At 44.0% G+C, this 15,351-nt stretch overlaps 2 protein-coding genes across 2 annotated transcripts; one reads left to right on the top strand and one right to left on the bottom strand.

Annotated features, from left to right (window-relative positions):
• Nucleotides 1-2,813: 2,813 nt before the first annotated feature.
• On the bottom strand, nt 2,814-3,940 carry LOC100195821 (asparagine-linked glycosylation 3 homolog (S. cerevisiae, alpha-1,3-mannosyltransferase)). Its single transcript, NM_001140850.1, is given in 1 exon segment — nt 2,814-3,940. A coding segment is annotated over 1 exon segment (195 nt). The 5' UTR covers nt 3,045-3,940; the 3' UTR covers nt 2,814-2,849.
• On the top strand, nt 3,026-15,122 carry LOC106569665 (mitochondrial ubiquitin ligase activator of nfkb 1-A). Its single transcript, XM_014141225.3, has 6 exons — nt 3,026-3,300; nt 4,330-4,497; nt 4,822-4,909; nt 5,095-5,215; nt 5,414-5,645; nt 5,835-15,122. Exons 2-6 carry the CDS (start codon nt 4,381-4,383, stop codon nt 6,330-6,332), a joined length of 1,056 nt encoding a protein of 351 aa, XP_013996700.1. The 5' UTR covers nt 3,026-3,300; nt 4,330-4,380; the 3' UTR covers nt 6,333-15,122.
• The last annotated feature ends 229 nt before the right edge of the window (nt 15,123-15,351 follow it).

Raw genomic sequence — 15,351 nt, forward strand, 5'->3', positions numbered from 1 at the left:
CAAACCAGAGGCTTTCTGACGACTATCCAGCAGACGGACCAGCGATCGCAGAGAGGGACAGCAAAGGCATACACTCGTAAATATGTCAATTTCAATTTATTTTCGAATAAGCGGCTGTTCATGTTAAAAGTATTAGCATTTCATGAGTGTAGTTATCCACTGTATTACAGTGAATCCTCTGAGTTTCCCACTCTTGAACTGTCCCCACCCCTTTCCTTTGTCTACCAAGCCATCATATCAGCTTAGCCCACTAGGGACTTTTCTATCATGTCAGTAACCAATGTATGACCTTATATGTGTTTATGTAATTCTGTGAGTAAGTTACTTAGTAAACACATAATTAAGCCAATTTGTATATCGCTGACTCATGATCTATGTTAGGGTTCGTGCAGATATCCAAGGGTTTGTGACATTCAGGAATGAGACTGATGAGGTAATAATACCTTATTGATTAGTCACTTATTAATGTATGAAAATATCTGAAGAGTTATATATTTGGGAAATTGACACTCTATAAACAACATTATCCCATTGTGCCCCAACTTCCTAGTTAATTACTATTCCATGATTCGTTGAATTACGGAATAATTACACATAAAGAATTGATTTGATAATATACAGTCTTCACATTTAAAGATAGTCAACGCTATGACAAGCATCTGTGTCTAAAATCGAAATGTAACAGTTAAAGCAGATGAAGGAGATCCTAACCTGGATGGCAGCACAGAGAGAGAGCTTGGGTATGGCCCTCATCAGGCCAAACTCAGACAGCAGGAGGAAGAGGAGGCCCGGGGCAAACAGGAGCACGTTCATCTTCACAGACACTGCTAAACTGTCCACAACAAAGAGAGAGGAAGTTGTCATTCACCATGTGACGGGATACCGCAGCCATAGATGTTGAGTTCGGCAACTCAGTTCTGCCAATCTAAATTAGAGTGCTATTGTCATGAAAGGTGTCCCATAGCCTGCATTTACACAGGCAGCCCAATTATGATCTTCTGCCCTATTGTTGGCAAAAGAGCTGATCTGACTGGTCAAAAGACCAATTAGTGAAAGAAAGAGCAGAATTGGGTTGCCTGTATAAAACGCAGCCATATTTGCCCACACTGAACTAAACCAAGCTAAACTGAATTGATCGAGGTGGAACTAAGCTGAGATAGGCTCCAGTTGTGCAGGACCAGGGTTGATACTTGCCTGTAGAGGCCACAGCCCAGAGTCCAGCGGCCGTCCAGGAACAGATTGACAGCCCCGAACAACATCATCATGGCTACAGGGTCGTTGAAAAGACGCAGGACGAAGATGGAGTGGATCCGGTAGGAGGCACAGCACACAAAGAAGAATACGTAGGGAGGAACCTGGGCCCAGATTCACAAAACACTTCTAACGTAAAAACTTAAGCTTCTTAAGAAATAAAAAAAAATAAGTTCATAAGATAGTTTGTAAGTGCAATTTTTCAACAATATCTTAAGATTGAATGATTTTCCAAGAAAATATCTAGAATGTTTTGTGAATGAGGGCCCTGGAGAGGAGGGCAGACAAACAGACCGGCAGGCATCTAAAGACAAGTGAATAGCCTTTTACAGTGCAGGATTTTCTTATGCAGAGATTGTCATAGGAAACAGAATATTCCAGTTCAAACTGTTTTTAAGTAACATAATTAAGTTGGGACTTGATACTCTGATATTGAGAGAGCAAATTGTAGATAAAGACTTCTCTGGGTAACTATTTAGACCTAGCTGACCTTCTTGGTGCGGTGGTAGATCCTGAAGACGAGCAGCAGGGTGAGCAGGTAGAAAACAGCAAACAGGTACTGGGCCAGGCGAATATTCACCCCGTGGTTGGTGATGTAATACAGCGCTGTGAAGGTGTACACAAATCCTGCTGGGTATCTGGAATGGTAGTTTCAGAAGTCAGTTTCAAGACTGATTTTGTTCACGTCAAGATATGTCACACTGTAGGCACACACAAACACACACATAATTGTAATGATTTGTCATGGGGTCCAGTGATGAAGGCCAATCCTGGTACTGGAACCTGGTTCCTTAACTTATAAAGTGCCACCACGAATAGGTTAGTGGAACTTACACCAGAGGCCCTGTGCCTCCTTTGAGCTGGGTGTAGTCGTAGGTGCCGTTGATGACTCCCTCTACCTCATCCATATACGCCTTCCAGTCGATCTCTGTGTCTGCAGGAGAAGACATTCACCAATAAGTGACAGGTGGCATTTGCAATAACTTGGAAATATGCATTCAACAAACTGGGTTGTGGAAGGTACCTAAAGAATCAGGTGACAGAACAATCAGCAGCAACTAACGTTACTGCTAAGAAAAAAATAATAAACAAGAAGAGGCAAACTGCAGGAACTGTGTCAAAAGTACAGTAGACTAGATTAACAAGCTACCATTGTTGCTTTCAAATTCCTGGTTGTCCATCTTACACATTCTTGTGCTGGCAACAGAAATTGGCACAACTTTTGAAAACATATTTCATTCATACTAGGCAACATCATCACAAGGAAGGGAACGTGATCACGCTGTGGTTGCAAATTCACTTTAACAAGTGGCACTACAGAGGCTAGCTGGCAAACACTAACTGTTAGCTAGCGAGCTACGTTGATACATTATGAATATGGTATTCAGGTGAGGTTATCTATGAGATTATCGGTTTACTGTTGTGCGCATTCAGTTTGCCTACAAAATAGCTTTACACTAGAAGAATATGAACAAGGACCGTACCATCATGGACTGCAGGGGTCCAGCCATCTGTCTTGTAACATGTTTAATGTTGTTGTATGAAGACTTTTTTTTTTTTTTAGGGCCAAGCTAACTGGCTAAACTGCTAGCATGCTACTAGTACTTACATGCTACTTTTTGGATGACCCATATGTTTATTCCGATCTCCAGGAACCACAGAACAGAGGCGACCAGTATTGTGTACTCTGCCTTGAATACGATCAAATGTTTCTCCTGCCATAGTGTACGAAGTGGCGCCCAGACTCTAGACCGTGGACCAGGGTACGACTTTTTCCTCACACCTCCTGCCATTTCGGCGCAGCTAGCTACGTGCAGAAGCCGAAACTTTGTCCGCAACACGTGTGTCACCACAACTCGACCAAAGACAGTACCAAATATTTTTTTTAAATAACTGACAATATGTGACGGGACTTATAAGTACCCCGTCACATGATTCAGGAAAGCGTCACCCGAAGATGCATGGTGGCTTCAAGGAAGTGGAACATGTCATATGACCTATACAAAAATAGCCTTTCTTCCGGGGATGATAACTTGAGCGGTTTCAAAGGTAAAAAATGACAATACTGATTGATTAAGTTACATTTGACGTATTGACCGTTGCAGAAGAGTGCACAAATACTATTGTCATGTTATGGTCTGACTTTTGCTGACATAGACCACATTTATGACTAATCAAATAAGATATTTTAAAGGTCAATGGCAGGTTTTCCAGCTAACTAAACATTTGCTAACCAACTGTGTAATGTTTATTTCTTGCCACTCAGTGAGCCAGCCATGAACTTTAATTTGTACTTGTATTATTTATAAATAGCTAGCTATCTTAGATAGCATAATGTCAATGTTCAACGAGATATTTCATTAATGTAGATCTGTGTCGACTAACATTACATCAGAGAAATGGCTTTACTGGTTCATATGTATTTAAACTACCGGTTGCTCTAAGTAACGTTAGCTAGCTTGGCCCAAAATAACATGTTCAACTCTATAATTGTATTAGCTAATCACCTAAGTCAGCAATTGGTATTTGAACTCAAGCACTGTCATCATATTACATAAAACATCTAGAAAGAGAGATAGGTACCCCTTTTGTATATATATATTTTTTTAAATGCCAAAAATTACCGATTTTGTAAATCGTCAATGAAATAAAACAATTTTCAACTTTGTTGTGCTTGTGGGTGAAGGCAGTGAATATGTAAATAGTCATGATTTATCTGACTGAATCAGTGTAATACTAGAATTGTTTGAGATCAAGTTTCTTAGACTGTAAAGTTAGGTTATATAACCCAATCATATGTGAATAACCCAACATTTTGTGACTCTTTGTATTCTGAGTAGCCTAATTCAGTTTACTGTCAAAGTGCTGAACAGAAATAGCAACCAGCCTTGTGCCACTTTGATGTCATACATGAAATTATAGACATTTTCAAGCATTTCACTGAAAATCTCAAAGAGAATCCGGCAGCTGCGGATTTAATTGCAGCTTGTCAGAGTGATGTGTGGGCATCTTGCATTCATGCTAAAGAACCTCCTTCATATTACATCACATGTTTGGCAATCTGTTTCTGTACTGTAGCCCTATTACAAGGGAGGTGAGAAGAGCCAGTGTGGAGAGTGTGTTGGGGGGATGGAGGAGTTTCCAGTGAGGACGGTGGAGGGGCTGTGTCTAGGCACCAGCTTGGCCATATCAGGCCTCTTCTTCTACATCTACAGGAAAAAGAGGAAATCGGTGGACAAGCTCAATGTTAGTAGCCTGCCCTGACCTGTATCTATTCCTTCAGACATAGGCCTAGATTCAATCCGTATCGCTGAAGATCCGCGCAATAGCACAATCAAAATTTTAAAGGCAATGTTTCAGCGTTCGCAGAGACTGCATTCACGGTAGCCTACATGCTGCATATGTCGGCTCAAAAGGAAATGACCTTTACATTTCAATTGCGCTATAACAAGGATCTTCCACAATACGGATTGAATAACATTGTAAACAGAGTACAAAACCATGATTTATTTAGGAGACATAAGAATTTTCATAGGAATGACAGGCTTTTCTTTTTGCTTGTTGTTTCAGGAGGCACCCCACATTAATTTGGATGGGAAACTGGCAGACCTTTTGAATGTGACACCGGGAAAGTGTCTGCAGTATGTTGTCATCGAAGGTAAAGTTATTTGTGTGAATGGGTAACATTTCTGAATGTATCACTATGATCATATTATTATGATATTGAGTGGACCCTATTCTCTCTCACCTACTTAGTGTAATTAATGGCTCTATCCATTTTGTGTGTGTGTGTGTGTGTGTGTGTGTGTGTGTGTGTGTGTGTGTGTGTGTGTGTGTGTGTAGGGGCAGTGCAGCCTGTGGGAGAGCCTCTAAGGAGTCAGTACCAGGAAGGCAGCGTAGGGGTAGTGCAGAAACTCATGCTGAGGGAACACAAGCTGGTGTGGAACAGCCTGGCCCACACCTGGTAGAAACACTCTTGACTGACACTCCAAATATCATGTGAACGACTAGTTTAATCTGTATCATCATTTTGTTATCAACTGTAATATGACTAGGAGCGTCTGACATTTAGTCTCAGCAGATATACATCACTAATTATAACCTATCATATCACCACACAAAACACCTTACCCACTGTGCCCCCCCCCCCTTTCCTGTGTAGGATGGACAGTGAGCGGGTGCTGCACCAGAGGGTGAATACTGTGCCCTTCAGCCTGGTGGGGTCGGACCAGGCCAAGGTGAGGGTGCTGTGTCCCCTGGAGGCCTCAGAGCTGAAGATGGAGATCCTCCATGAGAAGTTCCACCAGGCCACCTACGGTTTCACCGACATCGTCGGACAGTACCTCAGTGGAGAGAAGCCCAAAGGCCAGCTGGAGACTGAGGAAATGCTCAAGGTAAGATTTAGTTTGGTTTTATCATTTTACCACTGATAAATTACCTCTTACATCTTCAATCCTAAAATTCCACAATAACATCCCAAAACGTTCCATTGTGTTTAGGATGAGGTCACCACTATTGCCCCTGAATAGTGCTCCAAAAAGCATGAATAATCCTGACTAGTTTGTGTCTGTCTGTATTTCCAGGTTGGCGCTACTCTGACAGGTGTAGGCGAGCTCATCCTGGACACGGACCGGGTGCTGAAGCTCCGCCCGCCCACCGACGGCTCAGAGTACTTCCTAAGCACAGCAGACTTTGAGACCCTGCGGCTGGAGCAGGAAGACCAGGCGGTGGTCTGGCGGGTCTTGGCCTCTGTGTTCGCCCTGGCCGGGGCCGCCGTCGTCCTCTGGGTGGGCTGCCGCTACTACCGCAGCCTGAGGGTCTGCTGGGAACAGGAACGTCTGAAGAGGGAGTTTGAGACACTGGGTGCCCGGGGGTCTGGGGCTACACAAGAGGGGTCTAGGGAGCAGGAGACGCCCCTGGAGAATGACTGTGTGATCTGCCTGGCCCAGCCGCGTAGCTGTGTGCTACTGGACTGTGGGCACGTGTGCTGCTGCTACAGCTGCTACCAGGCCCTGCCTCAGCCCATCTGCCCCATATGCCGGCAGGCCATCAACAGGGTGGTGCCCCTCTACCAGGCATGAAGCCAGGGAGTACAAATCAAAATCAAATTGTATTGGTCACATACACATGTTTAGCAGATGTTATTGCGGGTGTAGCGAAATGCTTGTGTTCGTAGCTCCAACGGTGCAGTAATATCTAATTCACAACAATACACACAAATCTAAAAGTAAAGAATGGAATTAAGGAATATATAAATATTAGGATGAGCAACGTTGGAGTTGCATAGACTAAATACAGTAGAATAGAATACAGTTGAAGTCGGAAGTTTACATACACCTTAGCCAAATACATTTAAACTCAGCTTTTCACAATTCCTGACATTTAATCCTAGTAAAAATCCCCTCTCTTAGGTCAGTTAGGATCACCACTTTATTTTAAGAATGTGAAGAATTATTTATTTCAGCCTTTATTTCTTTCATCACATTCCCAGTGGGCCAGAAGTTTACATACAATCAATTAGTATTTGGTAGCATTGCCTTTAAATTGTTTAACTTGGGTCAAACATTTCGGGGAGCCTTTCACAAGCTTCCCACAATAAGTTGGGTGAATTGTGGCCCATTCCTCCTGACAGAGCTGGTGTAACTGAGTCAGGTTTCTAGGCGTCCTTGCTCACACACGCTTTTTCAGTTCTGCCCACAAATTTTCTATAGGATTGAGGTCAGGGCTTTATGATGGCCACTCCAATACCTTGACTTTGTTGTTCTTAAGCCATTTTGCCACAACTTTGGAAGTATGCTTGGGGTCATTGTCCATTTGGAAGACCCATTTGCGACCAAGCTTTAACTTCCAGACTGATGTCTTGAGATGTTGCTTCAATATATCCACATCATTTTCCTACCTCATGATGCCATCTATTTTGTGAAGTGCACCAGTCCCTCCTGCAGCAAAACATCCCCACAACATGATGCTGCAACCCCGTGCTTCACGGTTGGGATGGTGTTCTTCAGCTTGCAAGCCTCTCCAATTTTTCCACCAAACATAACGATGGTCATTATGGCCAAACAGTTCTATTTTTGTTTCATTAGACCAGAGGACATTTTTCCAAAAAGTACAATCTTTGTCTCCATGTGCAGTTGCAAACTGTAGTCTGACTTTTTTATGGCTGTTTTGGAGAAGTGGCTTCTTCCTTCCTGAGCGACCTTTCAGGTTATTTCGATATAGGACTCGTTTTACTGTGGATATAGATACTTTTGTACCTGTTTCTTCCAGCATCTTCACAAGGTCCTTTGCTGTTGTTCTGGGATTGATTTGCACTTTTCGCACCAAAGTACGTTCATCTCTAGGAGACAGAACGCGTCTCCTTCCTGAGCGGTATGACGACTGCGTGGTCCCATGGTGTTTATACTTGCGTACTATTGTTTGCTCAGATAAACGTGGTACCTTCAGGGAATTTGGAAATTGCTCCCAAGGTTGAACCAGACTTGTGGATGTCTACAATTTTTTTTCTGAGGTCTTGGCTGGTTTCTTTTGATTTTCCCATGATGTCAAGCAAAGAAGCACTGAGTTTGAAGGTAGGCTTTGAAATACATCCACATGTACACCTCCAATTGACTCAAACGATGTCAATTAGCCTATCAGATGCTTCTAAAGCCATGACATCATTTTATGGAATTTTCCAAGCTGTTTAAAGGCACAGTCACTGTATGTAAACTTCTGACCCACTGGAATTGTGATACAGTGAATTATAAGTGAAATAATCTGTCTGTAAACAATTGTTTGAAAAATTACTTGTGTCATGCACAAAGTAGATGTCCTAACCGACTTGCCAAAACTATAGTTTGTTAACAAGAAATTTGTGGAGTGGTTGAAAAACAAGTTTTTAATGACTTTAAACTTCCGAATTCAATTGTACATATGAGATGAGTAAAGCAAAAATATGTAAACATTATTAAAGTGACTAGTGTTCCATTATTAAAGTGGCCAGTGATTCCATGTCTATGTACAGTGGGGCAAAAAAGTATTTAGTCAGCCACCAATTATGCAAGTTCTCCCACTTAAAAAGATGAGAGGCCTGTAATTTTCATCATAGGTACACTTCAACTATGACAGACAAAATTAGGGAAAGAAATCCAGAAAATCACATTGTAGGATTTTTAATGAATTTATTTGCAAATGATGGTGGAAAATAAGTATTTGGTCAATAACAAAAGTTTATCTCAATACTTTGTTATATACCCTTTGTTGGCAATGACACAGGTCAAACGTTTTCTGTAAGTCTTCAAGGTTTTCACACACTGTTGCTGGTATTTTGGCCCATTCCTCAATGCAGATCTCCTCTAGAGCAGTGATGTTTTGGGGCTGTCGCTGGGCAACACAGACTTTCAACTCCCTCCAAAGATTTTCTATGGGGTTGAGATCTGGAGACTGGCTAGGCCACTCCAGGACCTTGAAATGCTTCTTACGAAGCCACTCCTTCGTTGCCTGGGCGGTGTGTTTGGGTATCATTGTCATGCTGAAAGACCCAGCCACATTTCATCTTCAATGCCCTTGCTGATGGAAGGAGGTTTTCACTCCAAATCCCACGAGACATGGCCCCATTCATTCTTTCCTTTACACGGATCAGTCGTCCTGGTCCCTTTGCAGAAAAACAGCCCCAAAGCATGATGTTTCCACCCCCATGCTTCACAGTAGGTATGGTGTTCTTTGGATGCAACTCAGCATTCTTTGCCCTCCAAACACGACGAGTTGAGTTTTTACCAAAAAGTTCTATTTTGGTTTCATCTGACCATATGACATTCTCCCAATCCTCTTCTGGATCATCCAAATGCTCTCTAGCAAACTTCAGACGGGCCTGGACATGTACTGGCTTAAGCAGGGGGACACGTCTGGCACTGCAGGATTTGAGTCCCTGGCGGCGTAGTGTGTTACTGATGGTAGGCTTTGTTACTTTGGTCCCAGCTCTCTGCAGGTCATTCCCGTGTGGTTCTGGGATTTTTGCTCACCGTTCTTGTGATCATTTTGACCCCATGGGGTGAGATCTTGCGTGGAGCCCCAGATCGAGGGAGATTATCAGTGGTCTTATATGTCTTCCATTTCCTAATAATTGCTCCCACAGTTGATTTCTTCAAACCAAGCTGCTTACCTATTGCAGATTCAGTCTTCCCAGCCTGGTGCAGGGCTACAATTTTGTTTCTGGTGTCCTTTGACAGCACTTTGGTCTTGGCCATAGTGGAGTTTGGAGTGTGACTGTTTGAGGTTGTGGACAGGTGTCTTTTATACTGATAACAAGTTCAAACAGGTGCCATTAATACAGGTAACGAGTGGAGGTCAGAGGAGCCTCTTAAAGAAGAAGTTACAGGTCTGTGAGAGCCAGAAATCTTGCTTGTTTGTAGGTGACCGAATACTTATTTTCCACCATAATTTGCAAATAAATTCATAAAAAATCCTACAATGTGATTTTCTGGATTTTCTTTTCTCATTTTGTCTGTCATAGTTGACGTGTACCTATGATGAAAATTACAGGCCTCTCTCATCTTTTTAACTGGGAGAACTTGCACAATTGGTGGCTGACTAAATACTTTTTTGCCCCACTATATGGGGCTGCAGCCTCTAAGGTGCAGGGTTACGTAACCGGGTGGAAGCCGCCTATTGATGGCTATTTAACAGTCTGATGGCCTTGAGATAGAAGCTGTTTTTCAGTCTCTCGGTCCCAGCTTTGATGCACCTGTACTGACCTCACCTTCTGGATGATAGCGGGGTGAACAGGCAGTGGCTCGGGTGGTTGTTGTCCTTGATGATCTTTTTGGCCTTCCTGTGACATCGGATGCTGTAGGAGTCCTGGAGGGCAAGTAGTTTACCCCGATGATGCATTGGGCAGACCGCACCACCCTCTGGAGAGCCCTGCGGTTGCCATACCAGGCAGTGATACAGCCTGTAAAAGTTGTTTGTTCCATCAGAACAAAAAACACAAAAAACACAAAAGTTGTTTGTTCCATCAGAACAAGGATTTTGTGTGGAGGTGCTGACTAACGGCGAATAAACTATAAACTATAAAAAATAAAGAGTCGCACACTCCATATATAAACTCCCAGTAATTTATTGGGTAAATCACCAATGTTTCGGCATCACTTCTTCTTCAGGAAGAAGGCACAGGGATGCCGAAATGTTGGTCCATCAGAACAGACATCTGTGTTCTGATGGATGGTATAGTTGGGGGGTGTGGTTACCTGTTCTATAGAAAGACAAGGTGATAGAATGGAGATTGGCTGTAACTAAGGCCTAATGAAGATTTGTCTCTACAGAGAGGTGGAGGGAAAGAGCAGATGGAAGGATAACTGTGCTGTGATGTCAACACAGTGGGCACCATAAAAATACACCTCTGGAGAGCTGAGGAGAGGCCTAACACACCCCGACGAGTTAGACCCTAATACACCCCGACTAGTGGGACTCTAACACACCCCGACGAGTTAGACCCTAATACACCCCGACTAGTGGGACCCTAATACACCCCGACGAGTTAGACCCTAATACACCCCGACTAGTGGGACCCTAACACACCCCGACTAGTGGGACCCTAACACACCCTGACTAGTGGGACCCTAACACACCCCGACGAGTTAGACCCTAATACACCCCGACGAGTTAGACCCTAATACACCCCGACGAGTTAGACCCTAATACACCCCGACGAGTTAGACCCTAACACACCCCGACGAGTTAGACCCTAACACACCTTGACTAGTGGAACCCTAACACACCCTGACTAGTGGGACCCTAACACACCCTGACTAGTGGGACCCTAACACACCCCGACTAGTAGGACCCTAACACACCGTGACTAGTGGGACCCTAACACACCGTGACTAGTGGGACCCTAACACACCCTGACTAGTGGGACCCTAACACACCCTGACTAGTGGGACCCTAACACACCCCGACTAGTGGGACCCTAACACACCCCGACGAGTTAGACCCTAATACACCCCGACTAGTGGGACCCTAACACACCCCGACTAGAGGGACCCTAACACACCCTGACTAGTGGGACCCTAACACACCCCGACTAGTGGGACCCTAACACACCCCGACGAGTTAGACCCTAACACACCCCGACTAGTGGGACCCTAACACACCCTGACTAGAGGGACCCTAACACACCCTGACTAGTGGGACCCTAACACACCCTGACTAGTGGGACCCTAACACACCCCGACTAGAGGGACCCTAACACACCCTGACTAGTGGGACCCTAACACACCCCGACTAGAGGGACCCTAACACACCCTGACTAGAGGGACCCTAACACACCCCGACGAGTTAGACCCTAACACACCCCGACTAGTGGGACCCTAACACACCCCGACTAGAGGGACCCTAACACACCCCGACGAGTTAGACCCTAACACACCCTGACTAGTGGGACCCTAACACACCCCGACTAGTGGGACCCTAACACACCCCGACGAGTTAGACCCTAACACACCCCGACGAGTTAGACCCTAACACACCCTGACTAGTGGGACCCTAACACACCCCGACTAGTGGGACCCTAACACACCCCGACTAGTGGGACCTTAACACACCCCGACGAGTTAGACCCTAACACACCCCGACGAGTTAGACCCTAACACACCCCGACTAGTGGGACCCTAACACACCCCGACTAGAGGGACCCTAACACACCCCGACTAGAGGGACCCTAACACACCCCGACTAGTGGGACCCTAACACACCCGACGAGTTAGACCCTAACACACCCCGACTAGTGGGACCCTAACACACCCCGACTAGAGGGACCCTAACACACCCCGACTAGAGGGACCCTAACACACCCCGACTAGTGGGACCCTAACACACCCGACGAGTTAGACCCTATTACACCCTGACTAGTGGGACCCTAACACACCCCGACTAGTGGGACCCTAACACACCCCGACTAGTGGGACCCTAACACACCCCGACTAGTGGGACCCTAACACACCCCGATGAGTTAGACCCTAATACACCCCGACTAGTGGGACCCTAACGCACCCCGACTAGTGGGACCCTAATGCACCCCGACTAGTGGGACCCTAATACACCCTAACTAGTGGGACCGTAACACACCCCGACTAGTGGGACCGTAACACACCCGACGAGTTAGACCCTATTACACCCCGACTAGTGGGACCCTAATACACCCCGACTAGTGGGACCCTAATACACCCTGACTAGTGGGACCCTAATACACCCTGAGTAGTGGGACCCTAATACACCCTGAGTAGTGGGACCCTAATACACCCTGAGTAGTGGGACCCTAATACACCCTGAGTAGTGGGACCCTAATACACCCTGAGTAGTGGGACCCTAATACACCCTGAATAGTGGGACCCTAACACACCCTGACTAGCTAGACCTTAACACACCCTGACTAGTTAGACCCTAACACACCCTGACTAGTTAGACCCTAACACACCCTGACTAGTCAGACCCTAACACACCCTGACTAGCTAGACACTAACACACCCTAGCTAGCTAGACCCTAACACACCCTCAGCTAGCTAGACCCTAACACACCCTCAGCTAGCTAGACCCTAACACACTCTCAGCTAGCTAGACAGAGCAGGACACAAACACACATTAGTCCCATCAACCCTCACAAAGGACACTGCAAAATCAGCTCTATTGACTCTGTCGGAGAGAGAGACTAACCCTTGACCTACCAGACAAACTGTATTTATTATACTGGACTAAAAGGGTTCTTGGCATTCTTTAAACAGAGTCTATCTGTAGCTGATGGTATGTACAAAATTAGAATCTGAGGTTTGTGAAATATATACAGTATGTATTTCTGAAGCTAACAGCTGTTCTGTAGAGTTTTCTTTGTAATAGTAAATGTGTCTTTCTAGATACTGGGGAATGCAGTTCTCTCGTCAGTGTGCATATGTACAGAGATGGATGTTTATTTTCTTACTAATATTGCTTGCTTTGTGCCTTCATTGGTTAATATGAATCATTGCTGCTGTAAGGAGTGACTGTATAAATTATCTGATTACATGGAATTTGTGATAACCCAATTTTGGAATATTTTTTTATATACAGTACCAGTCAAACGTTTGGATGCCTACTGTACTCATTCCAGGGTTTTTCTTTATTTGTACTATTTTCTACATTTTAAAAAAAGTAGTGAAGGCATCACAACTATGAAAAAATACAAATGGAATCATGTAGTAACCCAAAAAGTGTTAAACAAATCTAAATATATTTCATATTTGAGATTCTTCAAAGAAGCCACCTTTTGCCTTGACAGCTTTGCACACTCTCGGCATTCTCTCAACCAGCTTCATGAGGTAGTCACCTGGAATCCATTTCAATTAATAGGTATGCCTTGTTAAAAGTTAAGTTGTGGAATTTCTTTCCTTCTTAATGCGTTTGAGCCAATCAGTTGTGTTGTGACAAGGTAGGGGGTGGTATACAGAAGATAGCCCCATTTGGTAAAAGACCAAGTCCATATTATGGCTAGAACAGTTTAAATAAGCAAAGAGCAATGACAGTCCATCATTACTTTAAGACATGAAGGTCAGTCAATCCAGAAAATGTCAAGAACTTTGAAAGTTTCTTCAAGTGCAGTCGCAAAAACCATCAAGCTCTATGATGAAACTGTCTCTCATGAGGACCGCCACAGGAAAGGAAGATCCAGAGTTACCTCTCTTAAAGAGGATAAGTTCATTAGAGTTACCAGCCTCAAAAATTGCAGCCCAAATAAATGCTTCACGGAGTTCAAGTAACAGACACATCTCAAAATCAACTGTTCAGAGGAGCCTGCGTGAATCAGGCCTTCATGGTCAAATTGCTGCAAAGAAACCAATACTAAAGGACACCAATAAGAAGATACTTTTTTTGGTCAAGAAACATGAGTATTGGACATTAGACTGGTGGAAATCTATCCTTTGGTCTGACCAAATTTGAGATTTTTGGTTCCAACCGCTGTGTCTTTGTGAGACGCAGAGTAGGTGAACAGATGATCTCCGCATGTTTGGTTCCCACCGTGAAGCATGGAGGAGGAGGTGTGATGGTGGTTTGCTGGTGACCCTGTCAGTGATTTATTTAGAATTCAAGGCACACTTAACCAGCATGGCTACCACAGCATTCTGCAGCAATACGCCATCCCATCTGGTTTGCGCTTAGTGGGACTATCATTTGTTTTTCAACAAGACAATGACCCAAGACACCTCCAGGCTATGTAAGGGCTATTTGACCAAGAAGGAGAGTGATGGAGTGCTGCATCAGATTACCTGGCCTCCATAATCACCCGACCTCAACCCAATTGAGATGGTTTGGGATGAGTTGGACCGCCGAGTGAATGAAAAGCTGCCATAAAGTGCTCAGCATATGTGGGAACTCCTTCAAGACTGTTGGGGAAACATTCCAGGTGAAGCTGGTTGAGAGAATGCCAAGAGTGTGCAAAGCAATCATCAAGGCAAAGAGTCGCTACTTTGAAGAATCTAAAATCTAAACTATATTTTGGTTTAACACTTTTTTGGTTACTACATGATTCCATATGTGTTATTGCATAGTTTTGATGTCTTCACTATTATTCTACAATGTAGAAAATAGTAAAAAAATAAAGAAAAACCCTTGAATGAGAGGGTGTGTCAACTTTTGAGTGGTACTGTATATTGATAATGTTTTGTTTTCAGTCAATTGTTTATTAACCTGTATATACATGTGTACTGTGTATATATAAGCAGTTTATACACATACCTTGAAATTAAACGTTACCAGAATATACAAACTATTGACTGCACTGTGCACAGAATCCTGTCAATGTGAACAAAAGGACATCTCTAGGAAAGTGTTTCATCATTAAAGTGTTGCTCCCTAAACCCTCACCAGCTACAGGCGTTCATGTCTTTCATTCATCTATGTTGTTACTTGTTGTATTTTGCCTAAATGTTACAGAATGTGGGAAGACACAGCCAATAGGAAACTAGGCTCTCTCAAGGTTGGTAGATGTGTTGGTTAATCACTTTACACCTTAATGACGGTATTATAGCTGAAATGTAGGTGAAATCCTATTTTAATGAAGAGTAGAGTGTAGGAGTTAATTTGTTCTCTCTC

The sequence above is a fragment of the Salmo salar genome, chromosome 14 (genome assembly GCF_965601325.2).
Source record: "Salmo salar chromosome 14, fSalSal1, whole genome shotgun sequence".
Taxonomy (NCBI): Eukaryota; Metazoa; Chordata; class Actinopteri; order Salmoniformes; family Salmonidae; genus Salmo; species Salmo salar.

What these genes read in the sequence shown, in the direction of transcription:
- LOC106569665 (XM_014141225.3), top strand. Translation starts at nt 4,381, where the DNA reads ATGGAGGAGTTTCCAGTGAGGACGGTGGAGGGGCTGTGTCTAGGCACC. An exon ending in AATCGGTGGACAAGCTCAAT is followed by an intron (nt 4,498 to 4,821) that starts GTTAGTAGCCTG and finishes TTGTTGTTTCAG; the next exon opens with GAGGCACCCCACATTAATTT. An exon ending in AGACTGAGGAAATGCTCAAG is followed by an intron (nt 5,646 to 5,834) that starts GTAAGATTTAGT and finishes CTGTATTTCCAG; the next exon opens with GTTGGCGCTACTCTGACAGG.